Below are 18,093 nucleotides of genomic sequence, written 5' to 3' on the forward strand. Positions count from 1 at the left end.
CATTTGTGGACATGCTTGATTAAGGGGGACCATATCAAGGTAAAGCACTTGTGACACCCAGCTGCACCACTGAATCGTTTTTTGAAAGGCTAGCAGCTTTTTACAGTTTAGAATATCACCCAGAGTAGAAAGCTCCACATGACTTCAGGTGCTATACATTGTTTCGATGCCATACGCGTATAACCCAAAAGAACTCTGTCTGCCACTCAAATGCCTTGGACTCAAGGGAAAGGCAGTACCAGTAATTCTACATATGGTGTGTCTGTTATTGGGTATCCTAACGCTGTTTAATTGTCCATAATACCACGGTCCAAAATGTCCTCACTTTCAGACAAGTCTATCATAAATGTACATGCATACACTATCCCAGATCGCCAACATACATGAGTTACTCCAGGGATACGTAGCCTTTAAGTGTTGCAATGTCAAATACCAACAAGTATACACTGTTCTGTGTAGTGGGCATTCATAAACATAGCTGCATTTTATACTGTTTCCTGAAGCTTTGCTGGTCAGGTGGCTAGCAGTTCTTCCCATTGATAAGTCTTCATGCTTTTTAGACAGGTTTGCCTCACATAAATCTGCTTCTGCACAAACATTATGCTCTTCTTCTCTAGTGGCTGTAAATTCATCAAGGTTATATAAAACAACCATACTGTAATAACAGGTGTCTAATAAAGAATTTAGTATTTTGAGCCTTTCATAACTTAACTAAATATTGTTTTCTTTCTGATTCCTTTCAGCGGTTTCGGTAATGAGATACAGCGCATCAGCCTTTGGATTTGCTGTAAGTTGTATGCCTCCTAAATGAATTTTCTACTTTATCGTTTCTAAAGCAGCACTAAAAGGCATGCAGTCTATACATACATATATATAGTTAGGTGAATATGTACTTTATATTTTGAACTAAAAAAAACACAGATATGTACTAGTTACAATTACCCGAGCCAATCATAGCTTGTGCTCCCACCATGCATTCTTATAACCTCACATATTACATCACTCATGACATGTTATTTGTCATCATTTATGACATCACATATGAAATAATTTACTTCAGGACAGGGGACTAAGTCCCTGAGTCCTGTAATCGCTGCCTGCAACATTTTCTCATGTTGCTGGCTGCCAATCAGAACATTCTCTACCACGGGAGCCTAACTCCTACAGGAGGGAATTGGCCCGAGGGAAAAAAAGCTCAGCAGGCCAATCAGAATGCTCTATTTTTAAATTGGTGCTCCCGCAAGACTTGCAAGCCTCTAGTAGATTCAAATGTCCAGATGTACAAATATGTTTGAACCATAATTTCTCAAAAAATGCTGAACGGATTTACACCAAATCACAAAACGCGGTGGACTAAGATCTAGCTCCTTGTCAATTTTGGTGTAGAGTTTCTTAAAGAAGTCTATGGAAAATGCATTTCGGGATCCCCCTTTTTTTCTCAAGCCCTGCTTGACGGATCACCCAGAAACTTTCCATGCACAAGCTAGGCAAAAAAGAGCATATTTTAAGAAACATTTTGTGCAGATTTGTCAAATGGTGCCAAAGTTATCAGCAATATGGAAATGCTTATCTAACTATAACTACCCACTGGATTATTTCTATATATATATATATTTAAAGCAACTCGCAATATGTCTCCCTTTTGGGAATCACGGGCGCAGACCTCTTGTAGTGCCAAACAGTTTTATTAATTTATTTCCCCATCGATGTCCAGACGCGTTTCGGCTGTCCAAGCGGCCTTGATCACCTGACCACGCACTGTGGCAGGCCCATTTTTAAAGTGCAAGTGCTCATTAAATTTTCAACAAACATAGAAGACATACTTATTGTCAGTCAAATACAATGTAAACAAATTACGTTAATACATAATCATTTTGGCAGATGCCTAGTCTGTATCACACTGTAAATAGAGATTCAAGGCCCAAATGCCAATGATTATACAGATAACATTTGTGTACATATTTCTTTACTGGGTGTCAATTGGCAGTATGTCCCCCATCGTTATATTGTTCATAAAGTGCTCACCATACCGTGATAAAAAGACATTATTTTTATAAAAGAAACTATAAATTACAAATAGATATCATACTCCAACAGTAGTCCAACACTAAATTTAAATATTTGATCTATTAAAGTGCATTAATGCGACAGTACTTGATGGACATAAAGTGACTGGTGCTACTTGGTACAAACGAGGCAATCAATCGGCAAAAGATGGCGCTAATTGGCAGGGAGAAATAATGATTGGTACGGGGCAGTCCAAATATGGTAATTCAAAAAGAGGGAATAATCCTATACCAAATTCAAGGCAAGTTCATGTCAAATTCATCTAAGATTGAAATGCAATGAAAAACAAAAATAAACAAGTGTAAAAAAGAGAGACTTGTGACATATTTAAAATGGTCAATAAAAAGACACTAGGTATATAAAAAAATACTACCCTGCAGCATCCTTAAAACCAATCATTAAAAATAACAGTAAAAAGTCCGAGGATAGTATATACCTGTATTACTTTATGGTCAACGGGGTGAGTCTAGCAGCTAGAAATGGTTACCAATCAAATAAGGTAGATTAAAGAAAGGTGTAAAGATCCTCTGTAGCATTCAGGCCCCCCGGCCATTTGGAATCAAACTCCAAAATATATTGGGTTTCCAAACGGCGACGTTTTGCCTCCCTGTTGCCACCTCTTCTCTTCAACGGCACTGACTCGATGGCAAAATACCTAAGACATTTGGGGTTGCTGTTATGGACCTTTTCAAAGTGCCTGGCTACGGGGTAATTATGATCTTTATAGTTAATGGCTCTTATATGCTGCAGAATACGATTGTGCACTGCCAGCTTGGTACTGCCCATATACTTTAAAGAACAATCACATTCCAGGACATATACACAATAATCCATTTTGCACGTAAGGTGTTGTTTGATTTCCCTTTGTGTGTCTGGGAATGCCGTGCAATATGTCTTAGTGTTTGTACCAAACTGGCAGGCCTTACAGGTCGAGCATTTAAAAAAAACGTTTCTTGTTGGTAACCATGTTTGCTTTTTAAAGGTATCTTGACTATTGTCAGTTAGTATATTACCCATGCTTTTGGGTTTACGGAAAGTAATAGAAGGATTAGAGGGCATAAGATGCCCTATCACTGGGTCTTCCCGTATAAAGTGCCAATGTTTTCTTATGATATTCCTCAATTCTTTTTCCTGTTTAGAAAATGTAAGGATAAGGAGTACTGGCTCATTGTTGGGGTTTAGAGCCTCTTTCTTTCTATATACCAGAAGTTCCTCTCTAGGTTTTAGCTGGGACTTTTTCATGGCATCCTCCACTACTTCATAACTGTACCCTCTGGCTAGGAACCTTGTCATGCTTTCTTTTTGCTTTAGTTCCATATCCTCAGGGTTGCTACATATACGCCGAATATGGAGCATCTCCCCATATGGTATGCTTCTTATTAGATGCGGGGGATGCGAACTAGTGGCATGGAGTAGTGTGTTGCCTGCCGTAGGTTTTCTAAAAAGGGTAGTAGTTAAAATGTTATTGTTTACTAAAACCTGTACATCTAAAAATGTCACTACTTCATCACTAACATTAGATGTAAAAGAAAGATTAAGATCATTACAGTTAATATCCTCAACGAATTTCAACACACTTTCTTTGGATCCTTGCCATATAATAAAAAGGTCGTCAATATAGCGGAACCATAAAATCACATTCTGAGTGTAAACATGCTTATATTTTCGTCTGACCACCAGCTCCTCCCACCAGCCCATGAACAAACAGGCATAGCTGGGGGAGAAGCTGTCGCCCATCGCTACTCCTCACATCTGTTGGTAAAAATAACCATTAAACAGAAAAAAGTTATTGTCTAAACAGAAAGATAACATATTCAGTAACATTCTAGTATGGTCAGCATATTCCATTTTTCTTGTACTCAGATAGAATTCGACAGCTCTGAGGCCATCTTGGTGTTTAATGCAGGTGTATAAAGAACATACATCTAAAGTATAACAGATAATCCTCTTTCCAATTGAAATTGTCAATCTTTTTGAGGAAGTCTCCTGTATCCTGGATGTACGAGTCTAACTTTTTCATATGATCCTGCAGAAAGTAATCAATGTACTGCGAAAGATTCTCAATGGGGCCGTCACAGGCTGCAATGATTGGTCGGCCTGGAGGGGCAGTCAAATTTTTATGGACTTTAGGGATAAAGTACATATATGGTGCTAGTGGATGTTCTTTTTTGATAAATTTAAATTCTTCCCAACTCAAGAGGCCCAAGCCTTTCCATGCCAATAGATTTTTAAATAAAGTCTCTTGTGCATTTTTATATTTGAGAGGCGTGCTCTTACTATAGCACACTGCATCATCCAATTGCCTATAAGCCTCTCTGAGGTACTCTGCTGTGGGCCAAAGCACAATGTTCCCTCCTTTGTCCTAATTACGAATTATTAGGTCTGCCTTCTGTAATTTAGAGATCAACTGTTTGAATTTTCCCTGTTGGTTGGAATATTTTCTCTTTCTTGCTGAATTGCTAGTATACATGAGTTTTTCAATTGGACTGTCACGTGTTCACTAAATGTATCCAAACCATCATGGGAAGAGATAGGGATAAATTTGGATTTAGGTTTGAAGGGAGTATCAGGTTTTTTCTGATTAAATACTGAGGTCAATTCGCCTGTTGCCACATTATCACCCGTTGCCAATTGGTACATATCATTGTACAATGCCACATCAGATAGTTGGAGGCCTGTTAGGTTAGTAGCGTTATCCAACCTATTATCGAATTCCATTCCTGGTTTTTGCATGTGTAGTTTTTTAAGCTTCAATTTCCTAATAAATAGGTACACATCTGCTCTTGTACGCGTATAATGAAAATTTGATTCAGGGCTACAGCTTAAACCCAGGCTTAGTAATTGATTCTCTGCTTTTGTTAGTTCAATTTGCCCTAAATTAATGATGGATTTTACTTCCTGGGCTTGATATTCACTGACCTCTGTTTTTAGTATCTCCGGGAGCGCCCTCGACCTCGTTTCCTTGGCTCGCCGTTGCCTATTCACCCGACGTCTTGCCCGTCTCCTTGGGCATTTTGTTGTACCATTGTGCTTTGTGGTCTTGGCCTCAATGTCTCCCTTCTTCCTTGCTTTAAAACATCCAACTCTTCCCCCACCGTCAGCTTGATTCCCGAAACATTTCTTACACCTTCATTGTCAGATTCACTCTCCAGTGCTGAGCTAGACGGTGAAGAAAGTTCCACTTGTTCCCTCTGGGACCCCTTATCTCCATGTCTTTTATTAGCAGTTGCTGCTCTAAGGGAATCATAGCGACGTGAAAAGGTAAATATTTGACCATTCACATAATCATCACGGTCTCTTTTGAACTTCCATATTTTTCGTGCCTTTATTTTTTCTTCTTCTTTTCCTAGACTACCGTTCATTTCTTCCCTCAACTTGTTTTGGTGTTGGGGGTCATTTGCTTGTTGCTCTATGTATGCTTCATGGCCGTCTATTTTTGTTTGTAATGCTGCCCCATCTATTTCTGCATACTTAACAAGAATCTGGACCAAACGCCTGGAAGAATCCAAGTTACATTCTCCCCATTCTGCCATCATCAAGGGGTTTGGTGTCTCATAGCTGGGGGCTAACATGATACGTAGCCCCCTTGGAATTCTACCAACGTACAGATATCTTTTTAAAGAACGAGCTTCCCACCACTTGGCTGTTTCTTGTTTTTTCAACTTTTCCAATATTTTGAATTGTTCCTTTAAGCCAGTAGGCTCTTTCTTTGTCTCTTTTTGTGCCCCTGTTCGCATGATCGCCTCATTCTCCAAAGCATCTGAAAATATTTCATCGGCTGCAAGCTCACGGGCTGCGCGCGCGTCAGCCAACATCTTCTATTAAGGGATTGATTTAAGAAAACTGTTCTTTACACACTGGGGAAATAATCCAACGTGCGAGATAAGACTCTCCGCATCCGTTTTCCCCAGTGCGGGTACACCTCCTTCCCGGTAACCTCGATACCAGTGACAGACGCTGTTCTTACCGGTAGGTGGAAGCTGAATACTTTCCGAGTGCTCTCCGCTAGGTGCCTGCTCAGCCGAGCGTCCCCACCAACTGCAGGAAAGCGCTTTCTCGTGCCTCTCACTTCACCCGGGTTACGTCGTACTGGCTCCTCAATAGGGTCCCGAGGGGCTTTGCCTGATTCCTTCTCCGGACATAGTGCCCCGGGGGTCCCCGCCGGCACTCACCACAAGCCTGTGGTTGTATCCGTACGGCAAACCCTCGAAGGCAGTCAGCTGTTTTGTGGCGAAGCCTCTTTTCCAGGAGGGGGTCTGCGAACCGGCAACAGCCGTCTGCCGGTAAAATTTAAAGCAACTCGCAATATGTCTCCCTTTTGGGAATCATGGGCGCAGACCTCTTGTAGTGCCAAACAGTTTTATTAATTTATTTCCCCATCGATGTCCAGACGCGTTTCGGCCGTCCAAGCGGCCTTGATCACCTGACCACGCACTGTGGCAGGCACGTTTTTAAAGTGCAAGTGCTCATTACATTTTCAACAAACATAGAAGACATACTTATTGTCAGTCAAATACAATGTAAACAAATTACGTTAATACATAATCATTTTGGCAGATGCATAGTCTGTATCACACTGTAAATAGAGATTCAAGGCCCAAATGCCAATGATTATACAGATAACATTTCTGTACATATTTCTTTACTGGGTGTCAATTGGCAGTATGTCCCCCATCGTTATATTGTTCATAAAGCGCTCACTATACCGTGATAAAAAGACATTATTTTTATAAAAGAAACTATAAATTACAAATAGATATCATACTCCAACAGTAGTCCAACACTAAATTTAAATATTTGATCTATTAAAGTGCATTAATGCGACAGTACTTGATGGACATAAAGTGACTGGTGCTACTTGGTATAAACGAGGCAATCAATCGGCAAAAGATGCCGCTAATTGGCAGGGACAGATAATGATTGGTACGGGGCAGTCCAAATATGGTAATTCAAAAAGAGGGAATAATCCTATACCAAATTCAAGGCAAGTTCATGTCAAATTCATCTAAGATTGAGATGCAATGAAAAACAAAAATAAACTAGTGTAAAAAAGAGAGACTTGTGACATATTTAAAATGATCAATAAAAAGACACTAGGTATATAAAAAATTACTACCCTGCAGCATCCTTAAAACCAATCATTAAAAATAACAGTAAAAAGTCCCAGGATAGTATATACTTGTATTACTTTATGGTAAACGGGGTGAGTGTAGCAGCTAGAAATGGTTACCAATCAAATAAGGTAGATTAAAGAAAGGTGTAAAGATCTTCCGTAGCATTCAGGCCCCCCGGCCATTTGGAATCAAACTCCAAAATATATTGGGTTTCCAAACGGCGAAGTTTTGCCTCCCTGTTGCCACCTCTTCTCTTCAACGGCACTGACTCAATGGCAAAAATACCTAAGACATTTGGGGTTGCTGTTATGGACCTTTTCAAAGTGCCTGGCTACAGGGTAATTCTGATCTTTATTGTTAATGGCTCTTATATATATGTAGATCTCCAACTTTATGAAATCTTCTAATTGCGCAAACTTTCAAGCAGGAAACGGACACCCATTCATTGGTGCCATTTTTTATTTCAGTGCAAATGCCGCCATGATGCGTTTCGGGCTCAACAGCCCTTGATCACGTATTTATATAGAGGAGTTGGCCTAACGGCTAGGGCGCTCGACCTCGGACCTGGGGAACTGGGTTCGAGTCTCGGTAAGGACGCTGAACATCCTGTGATTCTGGGCAAATCACTTAATCTCCCTGTGCCTAACAAAAAATGAATGTGTGTCCTCATGTAAGGTAACTGGTGCTATGTAAAGCGCTCTGATACCTGATTGGATTTGGGTCCAGTTCGGGCTATATAAAACTCTGCAAAACAAAAATAATTAAAAAAAATATATATATATATATCCAGAACTCTGTTAGTCTAGAGACAGACAGCGCATCGCTTTCACGGTAATGCTCGATTCAAAAGTATTATTATCGTTAGGGACAGAACACACCCAATGCGTATATTTGTATGTGTATATATATATGTATATGTCACAGTTTACGGGCAGTGGTGTGCCGGTATTATCATATCTTTAGTTATACATTAGATGACATAAATACATAAATCATGAAATATTGTTTTGGCAAAATAATGCTGACTATTTCTCCAAGATGGGATTGGAAGGTGTCAATATGCAATTAGAAAAAAATGTAGGTTTTGAATCATTACAACTTTGCAGACTCATTAATTTGATGTAAATAAATTTTAATTTTAATTTTATAATTGACTGTAGCTTCTATGTTTTACCTTTCACAGTTTGATGCAGTTCTAGATGTGTTGTCATCAGTGATAGTACTGTGGCGTTACAGCAATGCGGCTGCGGTTCATTCTGCCCATCGGGAGTACATGTAAGTAACTTTTATACCGAGATATTGGATGAAATCTTGACTAAAAGTTGTGTAAACTGAACATCAGGACCTAGCCACCAAATATTTCAAAAATGTTTTTCTGATTTTACTAACCTGCCAACCTTTGGCCACTTTTGTATGCAAACAAATCATCAAGACAAATATTAATGTTTCTGCAGCACAAATTATAAATACTATCAGATATTATTTACTTGACCATGAAATTGAAACCATCACTTTGTGAGATGACTTGAAATTGAATGCTGGATCATCACATGACGACTTTTAAAAATCCCAATCCTCATTGAAACTATCTTCATAGCACTTCCTTGCATCTTTTAAAGGTAAGCTTTGTTTAGGGGAAGTCTGAATGCCCCACAATGAAAACTCTGAAATCATAGTACAAACCTAATAGACTATTTTATTATCTCAAGGGTCGACAAATACTTCAAGCAAATTTGAGCAGCTGGTGGATAATTGTAGCTATGAATTACCAATGAAACAATTTGCATTTAATGATATATTTTATTAAAGCAACATTATTTCTAATAACCAGTTCAAATTTACAGAAAGTTAACGTGAACAACATAGAAAAACGTCTAATTCATGTTGAAGTTATGTCTAAACATCTGTCTGTCAATAGCTTTCATCAGTCTTTAAACATTGCTCACCATTTGTTGGTATTTACATGTTGTGCTTTGTGCACAATGGTTGGAGGGACTTCAGCTTTCCATTACGAATCATAACAGGGCCCAATACACTTTCATGGTCAATCAATGACATGCTAGAGGCAAGTCACTACCTGACTGCATTTTACAGGAGTGGGGTTGGATGGCTAGGGGAAGTGCCTTGGGTGTACCCCAAGGATCAGCAATAAGCCCACCTTTATTTATTATATGTCTAAGGCCATTGGCAAAGCTGATCCATCATAGGTAGACTGACTTTATGCTGATGAAACCCAGCTTATAATATTGGTTGATCTAAAGGACTCATCCCTTACAATGGTTTCTATTAGTATGAGGGATGTTGCATGTCGGCTAACAGTAAACTTTTTTAAATTCCATGAAGACAAAACGGAGGTACTCTGTTGCTCAGCAAATAAGATGCCAGGACCATTGTCTAAATACATCTGAACTCCACAAACAAATTTCCCACAGTCAGCATCCTCTGAAGTTCAGAACCTTGGAATTGTCTTTGGCAATGACTTGTTTCTGACCTCACATGTCAATAAGCTATCTTCAACATGTTTTTCTCTCCCTAAAACACTGAGGAAACTATTACCTTTCCTATTGGTGGAACAGAGAGTTCTGATTGTTCAGGCTACCATCCTTAGTTGATTAGACTACAGTAATGTGATATTATTGGGCGCTTCTGACAAACTGATTAAAAGGCTGGACGTATCTAAAATGCAGCAACTTGGTTAGTATTAGATCTCGCATGAGGGAGGGGGGGTCCATATCCTGTGCTTTAAAAAAGCTACATTGGCTACCAGTAGGAATAAGGATCATTTTTAAATAATTGTGTTTTGCCTACATGGCTGGCCATAGAATGGGTCCTATCTACTTAAGAAACAAGCTCAAGAACTACCAAACTGGTCACCAATTAAGATCAACTGAAGCAGTTTTCTAGGGTCAGTAAAATCTGAAACTCTCCCGGTTCGGAGGTAGAGCATATTCAATTCAAGCAGTATACCTGTGGAATACCCTACCAAAGGCCCTGCGTAAATCACCTGATCTAGGCAGTTCTGGAAATCCTTTAAAACATGGTTGTTTACTAGTAGGAATGGAGATTAGAAAAACCGGCCATTCATAATGACAAGTGCCAGGACACCTTGAAGGCAATTGCGCACTTTAGAAATATAATTAATAATACTGATAAGAATACTACTAATACTGCTACAAATAATAATTACTATTATTATTCTTATAAAGTTCTCCCAATGGCATTGTTTTCCTGTTGTGACTCACCACCAAACCTATATTTTGTTTTTTGGAGGATACATAAAAGGCATCTGTGCTGCCTTCTTTTTAGCATTCAGCCAACTGAGGTAATCTTTGCCTTTGTTTCTCAGGTAACATTGACACGGATCTGTTGGTGCTATAGTAAAGACCTTGCGGCTAAGTGAAAACAAGCATTGGCAATGCCAACATGTCTGCTGTATAAATGAAAGTGCCTCTCCAATCACTAATGAAGGTGCTTAATAACTCACCATATATGCACCCTGTCAACCATCCTTTCACTTATCTAGAAATCCACCACTGACTCATTATTGCATTCACCTGCTCATCCACTCACAATAGAATGCACACACACATTCAACAAGCATATGCAGAAAACGTTTTTTTTTAAAGTGCTGCCACCTAAATATAAAAATGCAACAAAAAGACCTATCGATGGAAAGAATGAAGAACAATGTCGTACATTCACCCCAGTACAGAGATCTGGGCTTAAATCCATCATTTTTTTTGCTCACCATGTCATTACAGTTTGGACCCAGCCATATGCAAATCAGTCTTGACCCTGTGCCCTATGGGAACAGTACAGCCCGAACTGTTCGCCCTTTGTTGGAAGGGTATGCCCAGACGTGCGTCCCGTGCTCACCATGCCACCGAAGTCAAGCTATCCTGGCTGAAGAGGGGTGAAACCCCGAAACCGGTCCTAGCATGCTTGATTCCGGTCCAGGGAAGAAACGCCGTTTCTTGATAATATGCCCCTCAATTTGGCTCTTGTCAGTTTGTGAAACTACAACCGTTTCTCCATACTCTGCCTTTTGTTTTTTAGTAAATACACAACTTTTGTCTCCAAGTAACAGCTTAACACTTTCATCAAGTACTACATAGCTTACTTTGGTATCATACGAACAGATGCTGACTTAAATTTCAATGCAATGCCTGATATTCCTGGGTTATCCTAACATGTTGACACACATCGTCAGTTATCTGGCTATTGTCTCATAAGCCTAAATGATTCCCTAATTTACTTCTTATTGCCTTACAATTGCATGTGCTGCCATTAAACACTGAGTATGGTGTTTGCAAACCAAAGGTAGTCATCCAATGCAAAAGATAATCAACACATATTAGAGGTTTTCATCACTTGTTAGAGATTGTCATACCACATCCTATAAGGGATTGCTGTCATCTGCCAGACGCGATCATCACGCAACAGCATTGGATATAACATGCAAGGAGTTTACATCTCATGTGAGCCATTGCCAATAGATTCTACTGCTTAGAATCAGATGCCTAACTCTGCTAGCATTTACCAACACATACCAATGTGTTCTATGTGTATTTGAGCAAAAAATGGACTTGCTGAAACTTATCATTTGTAACGGCCTCTAATCATGGGACCTGTTTCCACAACTTTTTCACCATGAATGACATCTGCAAGGTTGAAGTTTTCACCAATTACATTTCTCCTCCTATACTTTCTCTTTCGTTTTTTCATGAGGGTTCCTCCCATGTAATCCATCCTCTCACTCATACCCTTTTCTTCTTGGTGTCTTTCTTTTTTTAAAATCAGGGGTCTTCTTCTCTCCATTACCACCTTGCCATTACCACCCTTTATGGCTCTGCTTTAATTCCCCTCACCCACACCATATGGTGTTGCTGATATGCTTACCACATCTCTCACTCCGTTTCTGATATTTCATGCATGACCTGTCTCTCCTATCCTCGATGTATTTGCCTTTTTTTCGTTTCTTCTGTGGTTGACTTCTTTTGCATCTCTCATTCCTGACGTTTAACAACAAAACAACTCATATTAAAATTTCTTTTATTTCAGGAATTGTTAAAAGGTCACGGGATTTTTGTATTCTGGATCTGTGATTCAAACCCAATTCTTGAATATTTTTTCACAAAAAATTCAGATTTTCGTGAAAACTGTTTCTGCTTATGTGGGATGTTTCACAAAATGGAGTTTTGTCTGACAGGTTTTGTCAGGCTGATATTATCCAGGTAGCAATGTACCATTGATTGTCATTACATCCTAAAAAAGCCCCCACCCATATCAACTATTGCAATCATGTAGACAAAGTTCCTTCATGAGCTCGGTCAAGTCATTTGCGGTATATTGACTGACATCATTCAACAGGAACCTGGGAACCTGATGTATCATTGGAAACGTTGAAAATAGTGGGTGCAAAGTGCACATTGTCTTTGTGAACTGTCCAGTATCTTGTGATGCAACTGATGTGCTAATCAGCTGCATTGAAAAATGTATGCTCATAAAGGGCTGCAAAACCTTCTGCTTCAAATATAGTATTGAAGCAGGTCACATATATATATTGAATTATTAACTAATTAACTTCCTACCCTGTACCCCTACAAAACTAGCAGTCCGCATCTAAAAAAGATTCCATAGCTTACATATTTCAAATTTTTAAATAATTATTTAGCAATTAGTAATAAATTGTTAATTAACTATTACTTGACTTTCCACCCTAAACCCCTTCAATCCACATTCCAAAATGAAACTATAACTCTAATAGGTATAGCACAATTTACATAATTGATAATCAATTCATTAATGAATTAACAATTAACACTTAATTGTTAATTAAATATAATTTATTTAAATTCCCACCCTACACACTGACATCCCACCATCTCACAACTAAAATGTAACCTAAATAAGTAAGTATTGCTTGAATCACAAAATCGATAATGTATTAAATAATTAATTAATTCTTAATTGGTAATTAGTTATTATGAAATTAACTTCCCACCTTATACCACTACAAACCAGGCAGCCTACATCAAAAACATAACACACATATACAATTATTACACCATTTTACACAATTACTAATCAATTAAATATTTATTGATACAATTATAATTAATTGTTCATTTCTTATTACTTAATTAACTTTCCACCCCATAACCCTACAAACTTACAAACCCACACCTAAAATATACCTAAAAAAATCAGTATTGCATAATTTGCATAATTAACTTTAACACCAATCATATAATTAAATAAAACTATTAATTAACTAAAAGTTAGTTTTTGCCTAATTAACTTCATACTCTCTGCCCTTGCAAACCCAACAGCCAGCTACAACACTATAAATTACTATAAACAATTTAGTTAAACATTTTAAATAACTCAAAATAAAAAACTGTATTTAAAAATCTTCAAAAGAAATCACGTTTTAGCATACTTAGTAAAGCAACACATACAGTTATGGAAGCTAAAATTACTACATACTGGCGAAAAGCAGGGCTTTAAAAACATTTTGAAAATCTGTGGGTCTAAATGTAACTTGTTTTAAGATGCAGGGCCAATGTCTTTATGCTCACAATAATAGGTCTAAGGCCGGTGTCTAACCATCACTTGGGTTGTCAGTGTGCTTTACACATGAGAGAAGAGTTAGCTATTCACACATGAACACATGAGTACTTAGGTGAGTATGTGAGCCTTAGACCTCAGTGTAGGAACAAAATACGTTGAAAAAAGGGAGAAAAAGGTTAGGCGGTACCGATAAGGATATACTATACCACCTGAATTTCAAGTTTTAAAAATCATGCTGCCAAAATGCTGTAGCAGCGGAAGGAGAGTCTGGATAAACCCTCTTTAAGTGATGATTACTGGATTAGCACACAGCTATCAAATAATTAGTGAATATTGAATTTATCACATTTTTAAAGTATTCAAAATGTGTTCCAAAGAAAAAGCATTGCGACGCAGTTCACATGAGTTGTAAACAAAGGGATACACAGTGAATGAGAACCCATTTAATAACAATCTAAGGTTGACATATGCACTATCATATATAATAATAATTGTGTTGCTCATTAGTCATCCCTGCTATGTACATTAATGAATTCAAAAGTGTCTAATTAGTTGACGTTTCGACCCTGGAACAATTAATTAGAAATGATGCAAATGTTATTTCCTAAAGAATGTTTTTGCACTTGTTGCTACCACGTGGATCTAATCGAGCTTGATTGTGGGCTAAATACAAATATGGGATTAATTTATAAATGACGAACAAAACATTTCAAAGTGTTAAACTGTAGAAATGCTTTGCAAAAGCTAAAGTTAAATCACCAAAAGAGTCAAAACAAATAGATGGCATCAAAGCACAAAATATAGTCATGATTACTACACGTATGCTACACAGTTCATCCATGATTCTGTCAACTTTCATATGGACCGTGTAAACAGATGTCTACTTTATAAAATAAAAAGCTTCTGATGTGGCCAAACTTACTGAAATTGACTACAGAATTGTATGCAGGGTGTAGGCGTGTGGGTACAAAAATCTAAAGAAATCAACATAATTTGTACAATTTGCAGAACGAGTTTTCCTGCCATTGTTAATTTTAACAAATTGGTAAATACATTTACATGAAAGCTTAGTGATTATGCTAACAAGCCTCAAGTAGACGTCTACAATTACTGTCGAAACAGTCATTAATAACCGAAACAATACTTTGCTAAATAAATTGTACATTTAGTCAGAGGAGTGGTACAGATTGTCTTTACATGCACCAGTAGTTCATTATCAACCAGCCATTTCCTTTACAGTAAAACTGAAAAACGACTGGAATTTATTTTGTAGCCATTAAGGTTTCCGTAATAAAACTTGTCAGATTTCATTTAAATAGATTCCTTTTCTAGGTCTCTCTTTCATAGGTCTAACCACTTACCTCATAAAGCCTCATTGCTAAATTAACTGATGGTGACCTCCACTTGGTTCCACACACCTTGGTCATTTGTACAGTGATTTCCTATATACCGCTACATGAACCCTAATGGATCAGATCATATGCTAGCCCTAAAGATAACAATATTTCAAAATACAATGAAGGATGAAATGCTTGTGAGAATACCTAAGTAGCTTGATAAATAAGACATCAAAACTCGAAAGCGCATCTGGCACACATAACTACTAGTAGAAGTTTCACCTATTCAAATTGAACACTTAGGGGCTCATTAGGATGGCGGGTGGATCGCGTTGGTCAGCAGTCGTTACGATTGCCGGCCGGGCAGACTTGGCCACTAATATGGTGGTGGTGCCTACCAGGCACCGCCATCCATATTAGGATGGGTGTGGTAACTGGCCTTTCCATGCGGCGATGCCGCCATGGAAAGACTGGCGCGGATGTGCTTTGGGGGTCTGTTGCGGGCCCCAGGGAGAGTGGGGGGATGGGGGTGCACTTGAGGGGTACCCCCTGTATTCCGCACCATGCGGTGCCTGCCATGTTGTGCATGGGAATGCACAACATGTCAATTTGGCATTGCAGCAGGTGCTGCTGTAAGCACTCGCCGCTGTAAGCAGAACCGCAGCAATGTCAAATATGCAGAATGCGACAGCCAGGGTGGCGGTCGCATACTAATCAGCGGTGAGGGACCGCCGCATGTCTGGCAGCCGTTCCCACCATCGCGAGGATGCCAGGCAGACTGAAGTCAGCCCGCCATCCTAATGGGCCCCTGAGATCCTGAACACTTATATAATTCAAAGTGAGTAAATCTATCTTTTAAAGAGCTCGCCAGGACAAGTATATGATAAGAAGTGTGTGTGTGTGTGTTTGCGAATGCAAGGGTGTGTGGGTGGTGTATGAGAGAGAGACCTGCAGGGCACATTTTTAAATCCTGAAAAGGTGACCAACTTTAATCTTTTCTAGAGCAATGCAATATGTATCACTGTGCTTAGAATTAAAACCTAAGACTAAGAGATAATTCACTTATTTATTTTGGGCTATGGTAATTTTAGAACATGTTGGTAAATATCTGGGTCAGAACTCACTAGTGGATGTGTTAAAACATATTACAAGTGACTGACTAGTTCTACGATCATGTAGAGGCACAGGGTTGAAGGATGAGGTCCTAAACATTGTCATTGAACTGTGAAGGGACTATTGATATATTTTATACTTGTGGTAGCAGTGTTTTATTACTTAGAAAATATGGCCACTCTCCGGTCCCACAGCAGCCCCCTTTGCTTCCTGTGATTTTCTCTCTTATGGGAAAGATGCAAAAGATCCTACAGAGGACCATGGGTAGAAGAATAGTGGAATTTATAATTTGAAAGTAAAAGAAATCAATCTCCTCGCTGTTTTACTGCTGTCTTAATCTTTACCAGTACACAATCCCCTCAGCCGGAGTAGAGTTGTAGGGACTGTGATCTTGGGTCCCAGGTGAGCACACAAGATACTTAATTTACACATACAAGGAAGAAGGAATAACCATAAACAGATGCCCCACTAAGGTCTGCACAAACATTGACCAATGATTGTTTTGTGCAGTACACAAAATCGCTAGACATACACTAAACCACTTTGGCCTCTACAGCAATGCAGTGGGTGGTTTGTTTTTGAATTCTATAATGTCTATCAGAAGCATGGTGTGTTTCTTGTGCACCTCATTCTATAGAAAGCTTTTCATTATTAACTAGTTATACAACAATTTCCCAGAAGGAAATAAGAAGGGAGTTCATAGGTCTGTGAAGATCCACAAGTGCCATTCCAGAAAAGGTCTGATATATCTTTTTGAAGGCAGCACTCCGTTTTACAAACTGAACCTTCTGATTGCTTCGTCCATGACCACTTCTCTCTGTCTGTGTCACGGCGTTATCTGACTGTTGTATGGGAATATCCGAATTGTTCTTGCACCAGAAAAAGCAACCATTTCTTACCGGCTGTTCTCATTACTGCTCCACAGGCTTGCCGGCTGCACAATTTGGCAATTACTGTGCCTCTGCTCCATTCTTACTTTTAGTAACTTTGACCAACAGCCTGCATACCATCCTCACCAACAAAGTCAGCATGTGAGAAGCCATCTTAATCTCCATTTATGGAAACATGTGTCTTTCAAAACATAGAGATAACCCATCGCCTCCCGGATATAAGAATCCCAAAATGTGCATATTAGCAACTTTTCTAAAGTCCTCAAATAATTTGAGCTGAGACTCTAATCGTATCATGGCTGGGACACCACTGGACCAAAAGTCTTGTAGGGACTCCTCACATTACTGAATGCTCTTCACTGACTTATCTAGCTGAGATACAGAGACCGTGACCTCCTTAAAGACCTCCTCCTTGTATAAAAGCCTACAGTTCATAGCTTCCACTGTCACTAAAATAAAGGGGCCTTTTAAAACAATTGTACATTTGTGCATCTTATTTAGCAGGTTCTGCTGATCCTCAGAACCCCCCAACTCTTGCTCTAGACTAGCTCCATGTCTCAGTTTCAGGTGCAGGCCATGATCCCAGGGGGAGCTTGGGTCTGCTCCTACCAGCTTAGCTTTTCATGGTGATCGTCCTTGTAGGTCAGGTTTCTCACTCCATCAGGTCGGTGAAAGCGGCCAACACAATTTTGGAAAATGACAAAATACCTTATGAGGGCCTTTGCCTATTCCACGACTGGCAGTAAAGTTCAGCTTTCTGTGTTGTCTTAGGAGGTGCAGTAGTGTCTCTAGTTAGCTCCATGTCTTGCTGCTCGTCTTCACCTCGTTAGGGCCCCAGATAGAGCTGCCCTGGCAGTGTTCCATAGAAACTCATTTGCTGGGGCTCAAAGGTGCCCCACTGCCTACACTGTATTTTTATAGAATATATCTATGACAACTTAAATACTTTACCTCAAAAATGCCATCCATATTTTTAATACTATGTGCGTGCGTGTTAGA

The 18,093-nt window shown here is 39.1% G+C and overlaps 1 protein-coding gene across 1 annotated transcript in view; it reads left to right on the forward strand.

Moving 5' to 3' along the window:
* The window catches only part of TMEM163 (transmembrane protein 163), an 848,993-nt gene that overhangs the window by 475,362 nt on the left and 355,538 nt on the right, over positions 1-18,093 (forward strand). Inside the window, exons 3-4 of the mRNA XM_085646437.1 lie at positions 744-787; positions 8,365-8,456. Coding sequence (XP_085502563.1) covers positions 744-787; positions 8,365-8,456 — 136 coding nt within the window. The remainder of the gene's footprint in view (positions 1-743; positions 788-8,364; positions 8,457-18,093) is intronic.

Source organism: Triturus cristatus, chromosome 3_1 (genome assembly GCF_964204655.1).
Source record: "Triturus cristatus chromosome 3_1, aTriCri1.1, whole genome shotgun sequence".
Classification (NCBI taxonomy): Eukaryota; Metazoa; Chordata; class Amphibia; order Caudata; family Salamandridae; genus Triturus; species Triturus cristatus.